At 43.9% G+C, this 22,332-nt stretch overlaps 7 protein-coding genes across 7 annotated transcripts; 1 reads left to right on the forward strand and 6 right to left on the reverse strand.

Annotated features, from left to right (window-relative positions):
* Positions 1–2,838: 2,838 nt before the first annotated feature.
* T069G_07704 (alpha/beta hydrolase fold domain-containing protein) lies at positions 2,839–3,813 on the reverse strand (the record flags this gene model as incomplete). The annotated part of the gene is made up of 1 exon (XM_056174914.1): positions 2,839–3,813. One exon carries the CDS (start codon positions 3,811–3,813, stop codon positions 2,839–2,841), a length of 975 nt encoding a protein of 324 aa, XP_056025863.1.
* Positions 3,814–4,748: 935 nt separating this feature from the next.
* On the reverse strand, positions 4,749–7,334 carry T069G_07705 (fungal specific transcription factor domain-containing protein; the record flags this gene model as incomplete). The annotated part of the gene is made up of 6 exons (XM_056174915.1): positions 4,749–5,475; positions 5,532–5,922; positions 5,976–6,545; positions 6,602–7,025; positions 7,098–7,166; positions 7,233–7,334. 6 exons carry the CDS (start codon positions 7,332–7,334, stop codon positions 4,749–4,751), a joined length of 2,283 nt encoding a protein of 760 aa, XP_056025864.1.
* Positions 7,335–7,620: 286 nt separating this feature from the next.
* Positions 7,621–8,511, reverse strand: T069G_07706 (xylose isomerase-like TIM barrel domain-containing protein; the record flags this gene model as incomplete). The annotated part of the gene is made up of 1 exon (XM_056174916.1): positions 7,621–8,511. The coding sequence occupies one exon, from the start codon at positions 8,509–8,511 to the stop codon at positions 7,621–7,623; it is 891 nt and encodes a 296-aa protein (XP_056025865.1).
* A 2,148-nt stretch (positions 8,512–10,659) lies between these two features.
* T069G_07707 (uncharacterized protein) lies at positions 10,660–12,977 on the reverse strand (the record flags this gene model as incomplete). The annotated part of the gene is made up of 3 exons (XM_056174917.1): positions 10,660–12,287; positions 12,374–12,769; positions 12,839–12,977. The coding sequence occupies 3 exons, from the start codon at positions 12,975–12,977 to the stop codon at positions 10,660–10,662; spliced, it is 2,163 nt and encodes a 720-aa protein (XP_056025866.1).
* A 1,219-nt stretch (positions 12,978–14,196) lies between these two features.
* T069G_07708 (beta-lactamase domain-containing protein) lies at positions 14,197–15,501 on the reverse strand (the record flags this gene model as incomplete). The annotated part of the gene is made up of 2 exons (XM_056174918.1): positions 14,197–15,323; positions 15,411–15,501. 2 exons carry the CDS (start codon positions 15,499–15,501, stop codon positions 14,197–14,199), a joined length of 1,218 nt encoding a protein of 405 aa, XP_056025867.1.
* Positions 15,502–16,221: 720 nt separating this feature from the next.
* Positions 16,222–17,546, reverse strand: T069G_07709 (FAD binding domain-containing protein; the record flags this gene model as incomplete). The annotated part of the gene is made up of 2 exons (XM_056174919.1): positions 16,222–17,391; positions 17,451–17,546. 2 exons carry the CDS (start codon positions 17,544–17,546, stop codon positions 16,222–16,224), a joined length of 1,266 nt encoding a protein of 421 aa, XP_056025868.1.
* Positions 17,547–19,569: 2,023 nt separating this feature from the next.
* T069G_07710 (alpha/beta hydrolase fold domain-containing protein) lies at positions 19,570–20,664 on the forward strand (the record flags this gene model as incomplete). Its single annotated transcript, XM_056174920.1, has 1 exon — positions 19,570–20,664. One exon carries the CDS (start codon positions 19,570–19,572, stop codon positions 20,662–20,664), a length of 1,095 nt encoding a protein of 364 aa, XP_056025869.1.
* Between the last annotated feature and the right edge of the window lie 1,668 nt (positions 20,665–22,332).

Here is a 22,332-nt window from a genome sequence, read left to right on the forward strand (position 1 = left end):
ATAAAAGGAAAATATTAAAAAAGCTATAATTAAAATAAAAAATATAATTAAATTATATAATAAACTATAATAATAATTTAAATTTATTTAATAAAAGATAATTAAATATATAAATAGACATAGGATTAAAGAACTAACCTTATAGAAAAAGGATATAGTTTAGCTTTACTAATATACGTAAGGAAATAAATAAGTAAATATTAAAATAAACAGGCTTAGTAATAAACTTAATTTTAAGAAACTTAAACTTTATAAAATTTTAAAGAAAATTAAAAATATAAATTATAAACTTAAATTTCTAAAATAATAGGAAAAATAAGGAAAATATATATATTTAATTTTCTATATCTTTTTACTAAAAAAAATATAAATTAATAAAAAAACTAGAAGGTTTATTTAAGATAAAATTATTATTAAAGAAGAAGAAGAAAAATATAAGGTAAAAAACATTAATGTAATAAAAACAGGAGAAGATAGTAAATAATGTTATAAGGTATAATAAGAAAAAGGAGAAGAAAAAGAGGAAATATAGGAACTTATTAAGTATCTTAAGAACTTAATAGCACTAGTGGAAAAACTCTATTAAAGCCTAAAGATCACACCAGCTTAAGATCTATTATTAGTATCCCTAAATAATCCTTTAATTTTAAAGAAGTAAAAATAACCTTAGAAAAACCCTCTGCTAACTATATTATAGCAGCCTAATAGGCAGCCTCTGCCTTACGCTTATCTTTTTCCACCTGCTCTAACTCCTCTAGATTATTAATACCCTAAAAAATAGTACGTTATATCTTATCTAACTATTCCTTTTTTAAAATATAAAAATACTTAATATATATACTAGCTTTAAATTACGCCTCTTCAGCCTCTTCTAATTCTAAGTTTAATAAAACACCTTTAATAGCTATTTAACGAAGTTAAATTACTAATAAATTAAATACCTTATAGTTAAATTATTAATATTAAATATACTTAATATAATAAAAAAAATTAGTTTTAAATAAAAAATACTAATAATTATATTTTTTATAATAAAAGTAAAGCTTTATAATTAATAATTTAAGTAAGATTAATTACTCTAAAGCTTAACGTTAAAGTACCTGCGAAAATTTAGAATATTTACACTTTATACCAGCTATTTTAGTTAACATAAGAAAAAAAGAAAATATAAATAAAAACTACTTACTAATAAATAGGGGAATTTAAAATTAGTTATAGGAAAATAAAAGTCTTAAGAATAAAACTAATAAAAGGGGGATATTATATTATAACCCGCCTTTTATAGTCTTAATAATAGGCCTATAGGGTAGGCGATATTAAATAAATAATATTATAATTAATTAATTATAATATAAATATAACTTAATAAAAATTATTATAAAGTTAAGACGAGTGTAACTTAACAAAGATTATTATTAAGTAATATTAAGGATACCTAGCTAACTAGGTATATAAGTTTACTTTTTTACGCTTGTTTAAAATACTTAAATAGCTAGTTGTTATTAATACAATAGCATTTAAATTAAATACTTAGATACTTCTCTCTATAAGCTAGTAATAAAATTACCCATTTACTAACCTAACCCCTCCGCTAATATAAACTATAGAACTATTCTAAGGTTTATCCCTTAGGAACAGCTAACCTATACCAACCTATAGGCACCGGTTCATTACATAAGTAATATAAAGTAAACTTATATATCTAGTTATATATTTTAGATTATATTAAAAAGCTAGCTTTCTTAGTTTTCCTATAGTAGATTATTTAAAAAGCTAGCTTTCTTAGCTTTCCTATTAATAAATCTAATAGTTTTTATTAGTCCATCGGCCTATAATTAATCCAGTTCTAGCTAACCTATTGGCCTATTGTTACAACTATAAGATCCAGGTTATAATAAATAGGTTTTTATTTACTTATTTAATAAATTTCCTTTTACTAATTTAATAAATTTCCCTTTACTAGTTTAATAAATTTTCTTTTACTTATTTAATAAGTTATTTTCCTTTACTAGTTTAATAAGTTTTCCTTTACTAATTTAATAAATTTTCTTTTACTTATTTAATAAGTTATTTTTTTTTATTAATTTAATAAATTTTTATTTATTTATTTAATAAGTTATTTTCCTTTACTAATTTAATAAGTTTTCCTTTACTAATTTAATAAGTTTCCTTTTACTTATTTAATAAGTTATTTTTTTTATTAATTTAATAAATTATTTCTTTTTTTTTTATATAGCTTATTTTCTTTTAATTATTTAATAAATTCCCCTTTACTTATTTAATAAGTTTCCTTTTACTTATTTAATAGGTTTTCCTTTACTTATTTAATAACTTATTCTTTTACTTTTTATATAGTTAATTTTTTTAATAATAATCTTTAATTATATAATAGGTTATTATACTAGCTTTTTTAATTAATAAATAAAATTATTATTAACTTTTTATTATTTACTATTACAGCTATAACTACTTTTTTTAATTTATAAATTAAAAATACTAAATTATAACCTTTAACTTATATAATTTTATATATTATAATTATATTTACTTTTTTAAACCTATAGATTAAAATAGCTAATATATAAATATAAACTAATAGCGTAAGGCTTAGGTTTAATTAAGCTAATAGGAATTATATATTAATTTAATTAACTTAACCCCCTGGTTTTTAACTAACTTAACCTTTTGTTATTTTAGCGCTAGATACTTTTATATATAGGGTTATAATTAGCTTAAGTCTAGTTTGCGTTTCCGCTGGGATAGACAGCAGCTTAATAATAACTTGGAAGTATTAAAAAGCAGGGGAGATGCAAAACACATATATTATAATAAACTAACCTAAAAGTCACGCTTGATAAAATTAATCCGAGTTTCTAGGGCAGCCTTGAACCAGCCAACACTAGTGCCTACCAGCTCCCACCCATGAGGAAGGCCAGGTTGAACGTGCAGCTCAACATTAACCCCGGCTTTGATAAGCCTCTTAACATAAGTGAGGTCCTCTTCCAAGAACAAGTCAACCGTGCCACAATCAATGTATGTTAGTGGGAGTCCGCTCAGATCCTCCACACGTGCTGGAATAGCGTTCTGGGGGATTTCGACGTTCTTTTTTTCGTATTGACCTCTAGCCAGATATGCATCCCAGACAATCACAGTGCTTCTTTCTGTCCATAGCAAAAAGTCCTTGCGAGGGTCCTTTTCTGTGCTTGGCGTACGATCATCGAGGGCAGGATAAATCAGAACTTGCTTTGCCAGAGGTGGGCTTAGCTTGCGGTCTCGCGCATTAAGTGCAGTGCTCGCAGACATAAGGCCTCCTGCACTGTCACCCATAACTGAAAGCTTGGCCGCATCGACGTTGAGCTCTTTGGCATTCTTGGACAGCCAAGCTAGCGCGGCATAGCAGTCCTCCAAGCTCTCCTTTGCAGAGTACTCGGGCGCCGAGCGTTGCTCAACAGCAAAGACAGGGTATCCAAGTTGCTCGGCCAGATAGGCAGTGATTCGTGCATAGATCGCGACGGTGCCCGACACCATGCCTCCGCCATGGATCCAGAGCACTGCAGGGAGTGGAGTATCCGATTTGATGGCGGACTGAGACGCAAAACGAGTTACGTTGACCACGGCCCCATCATAGCTTGTGGTGCTAAAGACCTGTTCCTCGATGCCCTTGACGGCAGGGAATGCCTTTGCGATAGCTTTGAGGAAGACTGTGCTGGACTCCCGGACTTCGTAGGCATTTTGAGGCTCCGGCGGTGTAGGGCTTTCGAGCTGTGTCTTCATAACACCATAGAACTCGGTATCGAACTTGAAGTTACTCATTTTGAAAGTGTAGTAAGACTCCAGTTGTATTCTGGGGGAGAACCGAAGAAGATATTGGTGAGGTAGTCTAGTAGGTCTTGAGGAGTGTTTGTAGTCTGACTCTTTGTCGAGGTTGGTAGTAAAGTAAACTGGAAGCAGCTGGTATCGAAATAGTAACTGTTTGGGGTCTTGAGATTGCTCATATATTTTCCTCAGGCGAGTCTTGGAGAGATAAGTTGTTGGATTCCGTCGGCGGATCGTAATGTTCCGTGGAAGCTACGGATCCGCGAAGCCGTTGTCGTTAGCTTCTATGTATGCGAAATGCTTAATAAATTATTCTACTGACAAATCGCATATACAAGTTAATAGAATGAAACAGTAATCACCATAATTTTCTGATCTAAGCAGATCAATCGTGGTAGGTCTGCATTGTTTCAGTCGTTCATGATTAACCAAGCACATGAGGCGGCGCGGATGGACCCACCACGCATTGCTCGTTCGCCCGTGGAACTTGACCAATTTCATATTGGACGCATAACCTGCAATGGTGATTGACGAATCTTGATATCCTCTCGAGGACTTACCAATAATGCTTATATCACGGGTTCGATTTTAGCGCTAGGTGGCTCATGATTAATTCCATATGTTTTCAGTTCAAACGCACAGGGGAGAAATTGTGCCGCCGCTGGGGCGGAGATTCATACGGTTTCCACATGTACCTACCTAGGTACGTGAGTGAGAGCCTGCGAAACTCAAAATCACTTTGTGCCATGACGAGGCTTTTTGCTGTGTTATCTAGGCTACTGCGATTGCGAAACAAAGTGCTCATTGTGAGACTGGTCCCACTACTCGCTGTCTGGCTTGTCAAGATAGTCATGGCCCTTTGTACTTCAAGAACTCATCCTCAATCCCACAGGATTGTCAAGTTGGAAGAGGCCGCAGCCTTCTTCATTTATTTAATGTATGTCAAGCCCGAAGAGAGCGTCAAAAGACGTAAACGTGTCTAAATCCTGAAAGGTTCTATCTATACAATCGTCCGCTTGCCCATCAACGAGCCCCGAGTCGTCGTAGACTGCGCTCGGAGGCGACAGGTTGAAGGTTTTGACGATTTCAGCAATGTCAATACCAGACCATGGTGTCACCATCCCAGTCTGAATGTCAGCTGAGTAACTGCCATCGGCAACAATGATGCCTTGTGGGTTATTTGGGGCCAAAGGTGTTGGTATCTCGCTTGGGGCTGCACTTGCGCCCGTGCTTACAGCACCCGGCTCAAATGAATGACTACTAGCAGATCCAGTTGAGTCCGAAACATCCACTTTCAGTCGCTTCATGAGGCCCTTGAGAATGCTCAGGCAGCGTCTTGACGCATATGACATCATCTGATGTTCGAAAAGCGCGTCGAGGCAGTTTCGAAGACTTCTATGAGCCTCAGACCCGGGTCGCCTTTGTGCCGCGATGCGCAAGTGGATGGTTGCGCTAACGTAGATTGCATACGACATTGCGTATGGTGTGGCCTTGACACAGAAGTTTGGCCGAAATGCCTGCAGGAGGCCGTTCACGTCCGAGGCTGCAGCTGCACAGACAGCAAACGACTGGCTCACGCGAGACTGGTCGGCCGATTGGAGATGCCCATCGGACACGAACGGCCGGTGAAGGAGTATGATGGTCGCGTTATACAATGCACTTGGCTTCAGTTAGTTCGTAGCATTCAGCCACAGAATAGAGGTGGCGTTACATACAGCAATGAGATCAAATGAGGTAGAATTGGCGCACTTGTAAGATCCTCCAGAAGGACCGAAATATGTTGCGGCAAACTACCTCTCCAAGTCTTCAAGTCCTCATCTAAGCAGGACGCTATGTGAACGAGATCTTCAGGGTTTCTTTGAGAGCTTCTCTCTGTGTAGAGGTTGCAAAGGACACGGTCCATGATGAGACTCAGCTTGCAGAGTTGCTCGAATGTCGAGACGCTATACCCTGGGGAGCCAAGAAACGTTGGCTTAGCAGCATAGCCAATCGTATGAAATGGCTCGAGCTCATCGAACTCGTCAAGGAAACGTATTGGTACGTTGTTATCCGGCTCTCGTAGACGGGAGGGACGACCCTGATAGATGGACTGGAGCTTATCCATTGCTATTTTGGAAGGATGTCAGCGCGTAGTGAAAAGAAAGGAATTCAAGGCGTACCAAAAGCAGCCCAAAATAATCGCCGATGGGTCTCGATATTCTCTAAGGAGCGGTTAGAGGTGACGCTCAGGTTGACACTCTCCGAGTGAAGGCCAAGGTCAGTAATCATGCCGATGGCAATGCCTGAGTAATGCCATGATGCGCTTTTCTCGTCACACCACGAGAACAGAGCATCCGAGACTATGATGAGGGCCTGGATTGTAGTCACTTCGCTCTTGAATAGCAGCCGTGTCTCCGGATCATGCAACATGTCGTCGATCCTTCGTCGGAATTCGAGTCCAGTGGTACAGTTGTCCGCAACTTCGCACCGTGTGGCCATTATCCCTTCCAGTCCTGATGCTGCGGCTCGGGACAAATACTCCGAGGCAGAGAAATATATTGCATTTAGCAGTAACTTTGAAAACAGCGGCCCATTACAAGCCATGTCTCTCATGAAAGCCGGCCGGTAGACGATAGAGCCAGAGTGATGTTGACGATTCCAAAAGATGGTTAACATGTTCATCGCCATTTCAGGCTCCACTCCGTCAAAGTCTAATTTTCCAGATTTAGAATTGATCATCTCCATTTGTCCTTACAAAACTAGGTCAGTTTTTTTTTATTGAATGGACCAGGGCTTGGGTATGTACGTTGCCTTGTTGCTTCTGCTAAGAGCTGGCATTTCTTGTACACATCGTCCGGTGTATCAGAATCGCCAACAGGTTTGTGTGACGAGCGTGGTCCATCAAACATCGCGCTTGAAGGGCCATGAAAACGGTTCTCGCGATCAGGTCCTGATGTGTAGCGCCGAGTTACCGTTGGGCTGGGATGTCGGAGTACATGCTGAACTGGAGCTGCCGTTACAGGCTCGTCAGGCAGGTCGAGGATTTCCTCGACTGCACCATGTTCGGTATGATGAGGCATGGGAGATGAATGGACCAATGTCAGTATCCGCTCCACGCTCTCTGTATTCGGTGGTACTTCGGCGTTCTGCAGTTCAGAGGCTCGAGAAGATCCGCGAAGTCTCGCATTCTCTTCCTCTAACTGTTTGATCCGAGAATTTGAGGGCCTATACTGGAGTAAGGTGAACACCTTCGCAACTTGCAGCTGCAACACATTAACGCACCTTGCTTGTTTAACTCTGACTGCATAGGTACATTGTTTCTGGTGGGACTGGCAACTGCCACACCGCGGCGCGGCATTGTCGCATCCCAGCTACAACAGTTAGTATAGAACATCGCTGGGAGTACATGAACTGGACTGTCGGTGATGCCGGCATACCTTCCTCCGCCGGCAGAAGTCGCAAGCAGCAGCTACTCGCTTCTTCCGCTTACGAAACGAGGAACGATTCACTAGATGAGATGTCTCAACTATCGGAATCATCGTGAGGAACTGTAAATGGAGATTGCAAAAGGAAGGAACGAACGCGCGTGAAAGTTCGAGAGTGGAGATGGCGATAATGGAACATGATATTCCGCTAGTCTGTATTATGGGTACGCTCCTCCGCCGACCGGTGGGGTATACGGAACAAAGAATCAAGGAGGGCCGCTCCCACCCACTACCGAGATGGCTAAGACATTTCTCAATCCGTTGCATAGAGCTGATTCAGCGAGTAAAACATTGGCTTTTATTTCTTTCTATGCGTTGAACACTAACCCTCGCCATTTTTCTATTTCATGTAAGGCAACATAGTCTCGGCCGACCGCTTCATCAACTCCGTGTAGTAGCTCTCAGAAAGCAAGCCCGATCCGTGGTCAAGGATGAATTGAAGTTGTCCAGGCGTTACATCAACAATTTCCTCCTCCAATTGATTCTGTCCAAAGTTACCAACTGGGGTGCGGTCAATGTAAGGCATAAACTCCACGGCAACTCCGCCGTCATAGCCAACTTCCTCCAGGGTAGCCATAATTTTTGGCCAGTCGAAGGACCCATCGCCCGGCGCGAGACGATTGTTGTCGGCGACATGGACATTGGCAATGTATGGACCGCAAGCCTGCATCGCAGCGAACATGTCTCGCTCCTCAATCGCCAGATGGAAGACATCGAACGCAATACCACAGTCATAACCGACCTCCTTTGCAAGAGCCAGGGCTTGGTCTGTACGGTTTAAGAAGTATGTCTCGAATCTATTTAACGGCTCCAGCGCGATTCGGATACCCTTCTCTTTCGCGAAGGCAGCCACTTCGCGGAGATTCTCCACGGCCCATCTCCACTCGTTCTCTGGCGTAGACGTGGGGACCAGCTTGCCAACCGTGGATGGCACAACAGTGACAATTTGGCCACCAAGCCCAGCCGATAGAGCGATAACTTCCTTCACGTATTTCACTGTGTCCTTTCGTTGCTGTGGGTCTAGGGCGATCAGGTCTCGAGTGCCATGCTGAGTTGTGACTGCGCCCCAGCACTTGATGTTATACTTGACAAGAAGCGGGCGGACTTCCTCGACCGTGTAAAGATCAGGCTCTCCAGCTAGCTCGATACTCGAGTATCCAAGGCGACTAATACGCTTGAGTGTTGTTTCCAGAGGCTCTGGTCGCATCCAAGTGTGTGTTGCCAGATGCATGACACCTGAATGGGAGTGATGGATGAACTTTTGTAAGGTCAAATAGTATCAACAGATTACTGGTTGGATTATATATGCGTGTTATTGTCAGAAACAAAGTGCGCATTTATATCACAAGGATGATTGCGAGCTCTGGGCGGATACTTAAAATCCTCTCCAATGAAAGGGAAACGGAACGGAGTAGGTAAAGTGGGTCTGCGGAAGCTACTCTTCCGTTCTAAAGTTGTCCTATTTGCGTAGTACAAGCTTGATTCTCAGGTACATTTTTATCAAGCTGCTGCATCGCTCGCTACAGAATAACGGAATAGGGAAATTAATAAGCTAAGTACAGCTCTTAACATATTTATTCGAATCTAAAGATATCACTATACTATCATTTTAATATAGAGATTAGTGATTGAAGTTATGCTTAACATGCAATGCCTGTTGTTTGAGATGCACTGCATGAAGCACAGCAAAATTCAGGACACAGCAGAATAGTTTGACCACAATTTGTGTCGCAGCTTGGTGTGAAATCGTATATTTTGCTCCAGTCTGGTGGCAACGGCGACGGCGACGGCGATGGTAAAGGAGAAGGAGAAGGAGAAGGAGATGACGTTGCCGAAATAGAAACCACAATTCGTGCTGGACACCTCTCTTCTTCGGTGTTATTATCTTCGGAGTCATCTCCTCTAATAATTGTTCCTGAGGTTGGTGGTACGAAGTCGGGGGCTAATGGTACACCGGCTGGGATAACAATTGGGTCAGGGACTTCTATTCCTGGTGGAATAAAAACACCCGGCGGAATTGTATGTCCTAGGAGATATATAACTTGAGGTGTACTAAAAGGGTTAACTGGAGTAAAGCCAGGTGGTATTACTACACTGGCTAGTAAGTTATCCCCTGGGTTTAATGTAAAAGGTAGAGTAACGAAGGGGAGAGGACCTGTAGGAATAAAATCTGCAGATATTATAATATTTAATGAGAGTGGTATATTAGTTGGGTATATTATTAAACTGATGGTAATAGTAGCCGATTGATGGTAATAATAGCCGGTGGACTGTTGCTACTTAGCAGAATAATAGGGTAAGGTAAAGGAATATTAGGTAGATAATATACCTTAGGAAAAGTAATAGGGTTAGATGGTAAATAACCTTGAGGAAGAGGGATTAGAATTAGAGCCGGCTAAAATAGCTTTAATGTAATTCTAGGGATAATTATAGGGTTGCTTGTCACGACCCGCCTCTTAAGGTCGCGACAACGGGCCAACAGGTTGGCCCGGGCCGGATTAACTTTAATCCTTCAACCAATTAGGAAGGGATCGAGACATAACTTCTCGATCCAACAGGAGATCGATAAACCATTTATCAATCCAGGAACAGATCGATGGATGATCCATTGATCCAGCCTAGGTCAACTGGATATATAAGTTCGCTTCATGTCACTCATTAGAATACTTAGATAGCCAGTTGTTATTACCATAGCAATCAGATTGAACATTCAGACACTTCACTCTACAAGCTAGTGACAAGATTGCCCGTCTACCGACCTGACCGCTCCGCCAACATAAACCATAGAACCTCTCTAAGGTTTGTCCCTTGGAAAAGCATTGTCTATACTAACCTATAGATACCGGTTCGTCACAAAAGGATTTAATCTAAAGGGCAGTAGAAATATATAAAGCCCTTGTTTTAAATTTAATTAATTACAGGGGTTATAGTTCCTAACTAATTACTAGTATTATTACTCTATACTCAATAACTTAGTATATAACTGCAGTAAATTAAAGTTACATAAGTACTATCTACTTATATTATGATTTCGACAAAGGAATTTTACTAATACATTAAGGAACTTTTAGTAAAGTAAGTACTTGCCCAACGGCCAGAGGGGTCCCAGCCGATAGGCAAATGCTATTGAACCAGTCCGCCATAAGACTTCCTTTGGCCATAGTCGCCTAGGAGCCAATAGGTAATCGTAGTATTTAGACGTAGGTGAAAACTTCCTCTTACTAACCAAGGTCAAACTCACTATGTAAAAATCATTGTCTCTTGTATTGGTTTCTTTTGTTGGTTTCTGCAAAGAGTACTTCGTATTTATTTATTTTTCAACTACTCCTATTATATATATAAGTAAACGCAGGACTTAGCTTCTCTAGGAACTCAACTTTCAGTCTGTAGTACGGAGACGAAACTTTGCATTCCACAGCCCTGTGCGCTCTGTCTTATCAAGATCAATATCCATAGGCAACTTCGGGTTCGCAACGGGGCGGACAAGAGACTTTGGAGCCCTATGCGTAATGCCACCGTTTGCACACTTGGCATTGTTGAAGGCTGCGTTGGCAGCAGCCTTCCAGACCTCGGTGATATCATTGACCATGGGCGCTGTCCAATAAAGCCGACAGTCGGCATGCTCGACGACAAACTGCGCCGGCAGGCCATCGTGCAAGTTCGGTCGGAGGATCTGGTCTCGGACATTCACCGACCCCGCCGTGCTGCGGACGATCGGGAGGGGGTTCACGTTCTGCAACGCCTCCACATTCGCAGGACTCGTGCCAAGGATTATCCCTTGCTCGGCAAGCTGGAAGATATTGGTGAGCTGGTATACTTGCGAACCCTTCACCCCGCCGACTGCCTGGATCGGGCCTTTCTTCGGCCGGCCGCCGAAAGCAACAGACTTGACGCCTGCGTTGATTCTGAGGAATTCGGATGCCAATGTACAAGTCGAGGCGCAGGATCCATCATAAAGAAGGACAATGTTCTCTGGTAGAAACGGTTGAGTGAGATTTGCTCGGGATCCATATCCTGAAATCCCGAGGCCAAATCCGGTTGAGAAGTTCGTCGAGATAAGAGGATCGCTCCAGTTCCACCTCATTAGATCCGTGTAGTTTGTACCATGGAAAACCCTTGGTGCAAATTTGTCCGCAAAGCTGGTAAAAGGCTGCTCTTTCTTGTCCAGGTCGAAGCGCCAATTCTCCGACGTTAAATACGCTTGAATCTTTCCAATATCAGCCTCAGTATAAGGATTCACGCCCTTGGTGGCGTTACTAAAGGCATGGGCGATAGTCTCGAACTCTGGGCTGAGCTTCCACCGCGAGAACCCATCTGCTCGGATATGAGGGAAGAGTTGACCGTAAAAGTCGTAGCCCAGAGCTATGAAACCTCCGGGATTGCCCTGGAAGTCGACAACAAGCTTCGATTTCCCGGCGGCTACCGCTTCTGCAAAGAAATTTTGGACGACGGCCTGGAATTGGGGCGGGGAGCTGGGCTCAAAGGTGAGGATCGAGATGACCGCGACATCGTCCAAACCGTCACCTTCGAGAAAGTAGCCAGACACAATACCGTCATTAGTAGCCAGAACTGGCACTGGGTACCCGGGGTTCTGGCCCGGCTGAGCTCTCGCACCGATAGTAGCAGGTTCAGCAGGTACAACACTGCGTCGAAAGAAATCGACACTCAGAAAGCAAAAGGTATCAAAATAGGATTGACCATCCACGACGCCCGTCATATTTGCCTTGACGGACGCAGTGTTCTCAAAGGCTGCGGTGGTTCCATTGTCAAAGGTAAATTTCGTCTCTGGGCCCTGGTACAGGTATCGGATGCGGCCGCCGCCTGAAAAGTATCCTTGAGTGCCCGTAGCCGCCGCGAATCCTTTGGAATAAAACATGGAGTTGTAGGCGGCATCTATATCCTGGTTGAAAGAAGCCACTGCGATGGTGTCAAGGATGTATTTTGAAGCCTCGATGCCGTTGATCTTTGTGATTGTAGGCGCTGTCTTTGGGTCCTTGGCAACATCCTCTTTTTTTTTTGGATCAGCTATTGTCCACGCGGTTGTATATAGGGAACATATCAACAACACGAGTAGCCTAACTCATGAGACTCACCATAGAGTTTGACTACGGGCAAATCCCGTCCATTCTCACTGATTGACACGATGGGCTTCGCGCGTGTCCACTCAAACGCAATGGTCAGCGCATCTGGATAGAAGACAAAGTGTCCATCGTGCGCTGGAGCAAATACTCGAGCGTAAAGATCCACCTGGAACTCGTACTCGTTCGTATACTTGTCCGCCACAAGATCTGCCCTAACGCCGGCAAGTGCCTTGAAAATGTCGTGGGGCGGGTAGAAGTAATCGGCAGGCGGGTCTGCCTTGTAGGCCGCGTCCGTCTGCCATTCGAGATATGGCTCCAAAGAGTCAATCAGCTCAATCCCAGCGTCTTTATGGAGGGGAATTGTATTCAGGCAGGCATAAGCAAGAGAGGCGGGCACACTCGGTAAGGCTGGCAAGCGCGGCGGTGTCAGCAGAACTTGATATCTTCATCCGGTGTGCACGGAAGACTCACGGGTACTTGAAATCTGAGCGGCCCATAAGTTGCTGACTTCGGCGCATGGCTCGACTTTGTCGGCCCTCGAGACGTGTTGTATAGCTTGAGGCGAGGCTGCTAGCGCCACGGCTGCGCCGTTGCTTAAAGCCACTGACAGGCGCATCTTTCAACCTACTTGTTCCACTCAAAGGAAAGCAGATGCTCGGGTCTACACTTATTAACAATTGGCAAACTGCCAGAGCACACTGTCTAAGTTTTATGCATTCTTGGAAGGGCGGGCTGCCGATCACGCAAGCAAGTCATGTACTAATCATCAACCTCAGAGGCAAGCTCAACAAGGCTTTCCCGGGAGAGAAAACTCCTGCCGTATCAAAGCGGCACCGGAAACAGGTTAATTGCATAAACACAGTTTAATGGGACAACCATATGCCCGGCCACAGAGTTATTACTGAAGAGGTATTAGTATCTTCCTTCTTTTGGCCATCGGATACAGAAGGTGGTAAGAATATAGAGACAGCGGTGTAGTATGTAGAGTTCCATTGCAGCAATAGCAAGCCTATCAGAATCAGGATAGCCGCTATTTATTTGAAGTTCTAGAATAAGCATACAGCTAAGCTCAATGCCTTTACATTGCACCCGCACGGCTGATTTCGTAATTGATTGCTCAGCAAGGGATTACAAATTAACTCGCAAACTCGCATAAAAAACAAGCCTGGCAACAGATCCGAATACTATATATAGCCGCGCTATAAGCTACAAAGGCCTAGATGATTTACACAGGTAGGGAGGGTGCCATCGGCGGCTGGCGATCCGCAATTGCCGAACGTCCCATTGGAGCGGATGGTGTGGTGGCCAGCACTTTCTACTGACAATATCCTTCAATATTGCATGCTTGGCCTTTGTTGATCGTAGATGTTTGTCCAAAATAGGAAGGACCAATATGGGGGGGAACACTTGAATTGATCCGAAGCCGCCTTGGCGTCGCTTAGATCGTACATGCCCAGACCAAGGTCAGATGCTGGGCGATAACAAAAATCGGAGAAGCAAGATACACGAGATACCCATGTAAGTTCAAACATGGAGACAGATGGCACACACAAATGATACACATCCTACAGCAAGAATCCTTTGCTTTCGATTACCGACAACTCCATAGAAGCGTATCAAGCGATAATGATAGCATCACCTCCGTACGTTTGATCTCAGTTGCACCCACGCAAACTTGGGAATACCCAATTGCCGCTTCAATAGTAAATGGGTTATACATTAAACATGGGAAAGGCACCAGAATCAGGTGGGACCAGAAGACGTTGCCTTATTTTGCAACAGTTGCTAGAACTTTGGCTCATATATACCGCTTTAGGAACCCGGGTTGTCAGAACCTAGCCGAATGTCTTCCATGCGTCGTACAAGAATTGAACCGCAAGATTATGTGCTTTCACATCATAGCCAGGCAGTAACTGGGTACCAAAAAGCATCATACGCCCCTTTTCGCGGTTCACGGTCCAAATGATATTGGGTTGACCTTCAAACGCGACTGTCCCTTTCGGGATACATGAGCCGGGGAGAGTACCGTCCTCTTCAACAAGTGCGCCCGCCGCGGTCCAGTTCATGGCCGGAGGTGGAGTTAACGCCCAGGATACCTTATGCGACACGTCCTGTTTGAGGGGGAGCAGGAAGCCATAGTTGGTGGTTTCGGCCAGCAACGACTGGTGTGCATGGCTACTGGGAGTCAACTGCGGCATAAAAAACAGATCACGATGTTCCTGGCGCTGGAGGAGCTTGCAATCCGGCGACATAATATCGCCAAAGAGCCGGGCAAGATCGGATATACTGCAGGTCAGGCCATACGTATCTTTGTCACGGGCCACGAAGTATGCCTTGCCGTTCTTCGTAGAGGTGTCCACCTTGCGCTCTACCATCTGCAGGCGACGCTTCCAGACATGCGGCACCAGAGCCGGTCGGTAGGTGGAAGCGGTCATGCCAAGCGCGCCAAAGATGTGGTGGTCGACGTACTCAAAGAACCGATCCTTACCTCCAAGCCGCTCGACGAGTAGCTGCACGCAATAGATGCCCCATCCGTACTCGAAGCCCTCACCAGGCTCAAAGAAGAGGTGTGTAAATTGATTCCTGGATAAGGGATGGGCGTCATCGGGAAAGTCTGGGGGTGGTACTCTATCCTCGATGCCAAACCGTTCTTGGTACGAATCGGGGGTGCCCATTCCACTCGTGTTTAAGAGTAAGTGACGCAACGTGACGCTGCAAATTGGGGGGCGTAGCCGTATTTTTTCATCCACTTCCTCCACGAGCAGGCATTTCTCAATCTCTGGAAGAGACCTGGTAATTGGTTCGTCGAGCATCAAAATACCACGTTCAACCAATTGCAAGGCCGCGATATTGGTAACGAACTTGCCTGCGGAGGTGAGCGATATAGTGCAATCAGGATCCAACGGCGGCGAGTCAGTATCAAGTAATTGGCGTCCAGCAGCATGTCGGTATAAGAACTTTCCTGCTCGTACCCGCAGTATGAATTATACGTTCTCTTCTTACACTTTCATTCGAACTTCAACACTCGTAGGGAAGTGACTTGTCTCACCGTTATTGTCAATGACTATAGCGACGGCGCCCAGCATGTCCCCCTTGTCAAGGTTTGTTGCTTTGGCCAATTCGGCCTCAAATGTTTCCATTGCAGGCGGTGTCAATGTCCTTCGATACGTCCTTTGTAGTTCAGGGGAACGAACTCCCGGTCCAGTAGGAGGGGAGATTGAGAAGAAAGCCTCTCAATGATGTCGACACACCTGAGCCCGGGTAAGAAAGATGATTTTGACCCGATGTATATGATGGTATGCTATCGCGGGGAACCTTCAACATCATTGGCGAGCATAAACACCTTACGTAATAAATCCTACGGGTTTGGTGGAAACACAGCTACCATACAACGTACTGTTGGAGGTGAAGGGAAATCTCTAAACCTCACATGTCCTTTAACAATATATACTGGGAATGCCATCGTGTTGGCTTGGAGGGGGCTGAAGCTGCAGGAGACGCTGGACTACTGGCTTACAACATTATTTAGGATACTAACAATGCTGAATAGCACACTAGCGGGTGTAAGCATGAGCCGCCCACCAAGGCCAAAGGCTGCCAATAAGAGCAGGGAGATGAAGGCGAACGATGTTGGGGATCTGGGGACAATCGAGGACGGTTTAATCAAGATGCATTATGCCCATAGAGTACTGCATAAGAGTTGATTAGAATGGTTTGAGCCAGTGGACAAATATAATGGCATCTATTTGGGCTTCATTTAGCCACAGGCGCTTATGCTTTACCATTACGAGTGCCCAGAGTGCAACAATTTATTTCTCATACTCAAGAAGGGTTATTTCAATTAGTCGTATATATAACTATTACTCTTTCACTGCCGTTCGGCCAATAGTTGCACGCATAATAACAGGGGAGGCCTGTGCGGCACGGAGAAGACCTCGAAAAATAAAGCGTCGGATTCCTCCCCCGTTGCATGCGTTTTCCGCATTTCTTCGAGACAGCTGCAATGCCTCGTTGGCATAAACTAACATTTCATCTTGATAATTGCCAACTGCTTCAGTTATGGTTAATCTACCAGCCGCAACGTCCGTGATATGCCTTGAAAGAACTTCTGCATCCTGAAGTGCAGTGTTGGCACCAATACCGCCCATAGGTGTCATATTGTGAATAGCATCACCCAGAAGGGTGACATTACTGGGATCCCACTTGGACAGCGTTGGCATCGAACGCAGAGATAGATACTTGATAGAGGACGTATCCGAGTCGCTCAACATGTTTCGCAACTGTGGCGACCATCCTTTCGTAACTTCAAGTACGTGGTCTCTCAATTTTGATCCGTCGAGCGCATTGGCATTTTGAGGAATATCTTCTGTTGGCAAGACATACGCCCAAACAACGTAGTGTTCCGCCTCCGAATAATGATTTCCATCAGCGGGTCTGGACTTCCATGCTGAGCTGAACATCCAACCTTTCCCATATGGGACAATGTTGTTGAGTGATCCATCTGTTATCTCAGCTGGAAGGTTTTCAATTCGCCGCTCATCGAGCAAGTAACGGCCGGCAATAGCAGAAACTCCAAGATCCAAACGTTTGAGATCTGGAAGATACTGATGGCGTACTGTCGAGTTTGGTCCGTCAGCACCAACAAGTAAGTCTCCATCAACAAAAGTCCCATCGGAAAAATGAGCGCGAACCTGCCCGCCTAAGAGTTGATCATATCGAATGAAGAATTTTCTCCACTGGACAACCGGGGGTGATTTGTTGACAAGACCTTCGAGTAAGACATCGCGAAGCTCTAGTCGTCCGATACCACATCGCTCTGTTTCTTTGATCGACTTTCCACTTAGCTCTGCATCGTCTCGTTCGGCTAAGAGCTGTAGCTGTGTGTCGCGAAAATATAATTGTGCCCCAGCGGGTGTGAAAATAGTCTGGAGTTGCGTCCAGTTCGAAAGTGGCAGGCAGGTCCGCAATGCACGTCTACCGTCTTGATTGATATGAATTCCATATCCAGCTAAGTTCTCAGTGTTATTTGACTAAGCCTATTATTAGTTTAATGAATATCTTCAAAACTCTTTGCGTCGATAACTCTTACCTGTTGCTCAAACACCTGCACTTCTATTCCTGTCTTGAGAAGACCATGCGCCAAGCAGAGTCCTCCGACACCGCCGCCTATTATCAATACTTTCATCCCAAGAGTTTTTATTGGTGAAGTGCGATTCGATGAATCAATGAATCCTCTTGGATCCTCTTGTTTCTCGATCATTAGTGAAGAATAATCTAAATGTTGGATTGACGTGCAATTATAATTCTGAGATTGTATATATCAATCTAAAATCTCTCCCTTCGGATAAGCTATCCAAATTTTGCTGTCATCCGCAACCAGGTTACTCAGATTCGGAACTTGTTAACTTCCAGGCCGTAATATATTGTCTAGAGTATTGGAAATATATGTCCAATCATTTTCATAAACCTGTGCCGTTACTGATGATTTGGGGACCATTGAGAGGGAGTTCGCTCGGAGCTTCGGAGGAGTAGTAACTTCCGAAAGATATTTCACTGTGTGGGACTACCCACTGTCTTCCGCCGCTACTATGGCGGATCTTGGCTCAATTGCCAGGAGACCCAATATGCAATCGAAGGAAAAACTAGAAGCTGAGTTTTTTTCCAGATTCAAGCCCCGAAAGTTGCGTAATGACTTATTACGTAGGCATACGTCTTTCGTTATCGGTAATTATCTAACATCCGTCGTCCGCACAACTTGCCACTGATAGACATATACAGTTTTATATAAAATGTACACCTGAGAGACTGTTGACACAGCATATTGAATTTTGTCTGCTGTAATCTCTTAGTATAAAAGCTTTAGTGCCGCCTTTATTTTCTTTTCTAAGCGCATGGCTGTATAGACCCAAGTTCCCAACCAACAGACTCGCCTCAAAATATAGTGATACCGTCGATTTATACTAAGCTTTGCGTTATGATAGCACTTGATTTATATATCAATACTCTACCAGAATAAGATGCTCTATCTAAACCCATACCTGAGACTTATATATACATCAGTGAAATCGTTAATATAATATAGGCCATTCTTAATAAGCAGCCATAGTATTATAAATTTAGATTATCTTCCTTAGATATATCCAAGTCATAGCCATAAATAAAACTCATTTGGGTATATATCCTTAGATTATTAAGGGTTGCTGCAGGTCAGCAAGGCGTTCTGGCCGGGCTGCCTAGTATACTGCTCCATTGATGAGGCTCTATGGCTAGCCAGATGATGCGAAGCCCGTCAGCTCCCGGGGAGGCTGGTGTTGCCGCTACCGGGGCGTCGCCGCTCGATCATTCCGCCGACAACAGGGCGTCAGCGGATCAACTGAGACCGTCCAGACCGAAGGGATGTCGTTGAATGTCTAGGACTAGAGAGCGAGGTCGAGATCCAGCTGATCTCTCAGCCATGACCCGAGACTTATGCGCTTTGCAACCGCTGCGTGTTCCCATCGGTGGCGGGAGGAAGCGAATTTGTGCGGAAACGGGAGCTGGTACTGAGGTGTGTAATATATCGACGTATTTCGAAATGACTAGGCCTTTTCAGGCAATGTAGAAGAGTTATTTGTTGCAATATTGGTTACATTCACAAAAATGCTTATTCACCACTGGCAACTATTTGCGAGCTGTTACATGCTCAATCACTTGCATTCGTATTCCATTAAGGCGCGTATTACTAACTCAGAAGAAATGTTTCCTGGATCTCTCTGCTAAGCGTGTGATGGGACATGACTTTCCACGCGAAAATCCGTACCGGTTGCCAAGCACTGACAAATTAGATGACGAGAACGCTAGTAATGTGATATTGTTTACACCGGTGAACGTGACTGAGTGCTCATGGCATGACAAGAGACATTAGAATAGCATTAATCATGCTGCTTCAAGTGGAGAAGATACATTCAAATCAGGTGAATGGAAATGCTTACAAATTCAATCGCTTTATAATGTCTGGAAATTAATGGAAGAATCTAAAGAATCTAGGGAAGCCTGTCTATAGTAGAGTTACCAAGCAAACTATGACGCAGCACTATTGGGATTGTATAAAAGAAGGGTCACTGAGAATAGATTTATTTCTTGGCTTTGCGAATATAATAGCTCTTATCTCCTTATCGGTCCTTTCATCTTCCCTTTTTCTTTCATTAAAAGACTGATACTGGACCACCATGAGCACGACACTAAACTTTACTACGGTGTTTCAATATGAGGAGCATACTGTTACATATGGCAACTCCAGCGATGTTAAGCAGATTTTCTATCTGGCAGCTGGACCGCTCCTAGGCCCTCTCCTGATCTTCATGCACGGTTGGCCAGGAATATCACTGGAATGGTACCCGCAGCTACAGTACTTTGCGGCACTTGGCTTCCGTGTGATAGCTCCTGACATGCCTGGGTATGGGCGGTCGACAGCACGCCATATTATATCCGATTATACCCAGGAGCAAATCGTGAAGGGAATGCTCGCTTTACTTGCAGATACTGGACGAGACCAAGCAATCTGGATCGGTCATGACCAGGGGGCCAACACTCTCTGGACTCTTGCAAATACACAACCACAAGTTGTCCGCGCTGCCGCGGGAATTTCAGTCCCTTATAATTCACTCGAGCTCGGTCTTGAAGAGCTGTTGTCATCAGTAAATCGACAAATTTATCCCATCGATCGATATCCCTATGGCCAATGGAGCTATATGGTCTACGACGATACGAACTACGACAATGTCACAGCCTGGTTCGACTCGGATATCCTTGGCATTATGAAGCTGATCCATACCTTGGGCAGTCCAGACGATGTTGGCAAGCCAGCCTTCACCTCCGATGTTGTCAGGGATGGAGGCTGGCTTGGGGGGGCGCCAGCTCCCCCAAAACCGGAAGACACCCCTGACTCAGCTGTCCATTTGATTCCTCCAGTATTCAACGCAGTTGTGGCAGCAATGGAGAACACGACCTTTGGACCTGGCAATGCTTGGTTTCGTAACGAAGCAGCGAATCGGGCTTTCAACTTGGCGAATAATAAGAACAACTTAACCTTGGATATTCCGGTGTTTTTCGTCAATGCCTACTGGGATGCGATCTGCGATACAGTTACAGGTAATCTCGCAGATAGAATGAGGAGGACTTGCTCTGATCTGACTGAAGTTGTTATCAATGCTGGCCACTGGGTGAACACTGACCAGCCTGAGAAGGTGAATTCGGCAATGGAGAGATGGATTTTCGAGAAGGTGACAGACTTTTGGCCTGGAAGAGCACTCCCTACCTTGTGAATTACCATGAACTAGCAGAAGAAGTCAAGTGCTTAGTGAGAATTTGACTTGAGTCTTCCTGTTTGCACCGTAACGTATTCCTATTTGTACCATAGTACTCCACATACCAAGTTACGTTTACCCCAAAATCACAATTGCCACACCCACACACCAAGTTACAGTACGACACACTGGGAGCGAGTATCTTCATACAAAATCACACATTGTGGAGTCTATCAACTATTAATCAGTACCAATTCCTTCAGAGAGAGAAAAAACGCAACTCAATGTAAGCACTTCCCACGGGCCAGCTAGTTTATCTGACTCCTTAGCGCCGGGTTGGGAGGCTGAGATAACTTCAGTGACATCCTCAGCCAGGGGCCTCTGCTGGCGCCGGGGCTTCTGATGGGAAGAAGGCGCAAATCTCATCAAGGCCAGCGCCGTGTGATAGCTCTGACAATAGCGGCAGATTGAGGATATTATCGCCAAGGAAGGACTCTATTGTAATGTTGAACTTCGTGATGTTGAAGTTGTAATTGATAGTCTTTTATATTATTGCGAAGTATATAATATACCGGACCGCTGCACTGTAAATGAGTGTAGATTGATAGGATTAGTAGTGTGTGTGCATTGATTTTAGTATAGGTCACAAACGGCTTCACTAAGTGTGTCGTGTCAAGAGCATTAATGGGAACAACGTCAAACTTGAGATTCGGTGTAGGTTCGTAGGTGCAGAAAGAACCCTCGAGATGTTTTAACCGAGAGGTCATTGCGGCAAAAGTGAAGGCTACGGGTTGCTTGCCCCAGGATGCTAGCTAAGTCGTCGGGTAGAGGTTTACGGATATAAGTAGAGAGAACAGTCAGACTCATTTCGTTCTTGCGTCACCAGTTGTAAGCAAATTATACGCTGAGATGGGAAAGATGCGTTGGGCTCTGGTTTACTACTGGGGAAGTTATGTATTGTGGCCGCTGATATCCTAGCTCTCATCTAGTGTCTAGCCAAGAGTTATAAGGCTTTTGATTAGGGAGAAGCATGACGCCGTCATGCCGCTGTTGCATGCTAATCGGGAATCTGTGATTGGATTGAGGATGAGGAGCTTCCCTCGTAAAGACCATGGTATGCCACTTTAGTCAGATTGATCTGTGTTAGACTTAATACGGGAAGCGGTCCCCCTGTCGTTTGTGCAAGAAATCTTATTATGCATCATGAGAAAACACTGAAAACTACTTATCTTCTGACACGAAAGTTTTGACAAATCTGAACAGTCTATAAGCTTATGAACCCTAATACTAACGAATAGTTACTTTCTCAATTGTGGTCTTCCGGAGTTTTGGAATATGATTTGGAAGACGTGAAGAGCCAAAGTTGGCAATATTGTACAAAGCGCCGGTTGCACAACCTGTTTCAGAAGTACGGGGTGAGTTATCCAGAAGCCCGATAGCTACAGTAATAAGACATGTCCCGCCTGTAACTTAACGGACAGCTGAAACTCTGATAAAGCAAATGCAGTGTAATGACTCCGGTGCTTAGGCCGCACAATGAGGCCACGGACGCACGGCATCTCGCTCAACTTACGGCTGGCTGTGCCCTTCCGTGGGTGAAGCCAATTCAATGTAAGTAGCAAGGCGTGAACATCACATAAACACGATTTGGGGGTTCGCTTACATGGAGATGCTTTCTTTCGATGA

The sequence above is a fragment of the Trichoderma breve genome, chromosome 5, assembly GCF_028502605.1.
Source record: "Trichoderma breve strain T069 chromosome 5, whole genome shotgun sequence".
In the NCBI taxonomy this organism is placed as follows: Eukaryota; Fungi; Ascomycota; class Sordariomycetes; order Hypocreales; family Hypocreaceae; genus Trichoderma; species Trichoderma breve.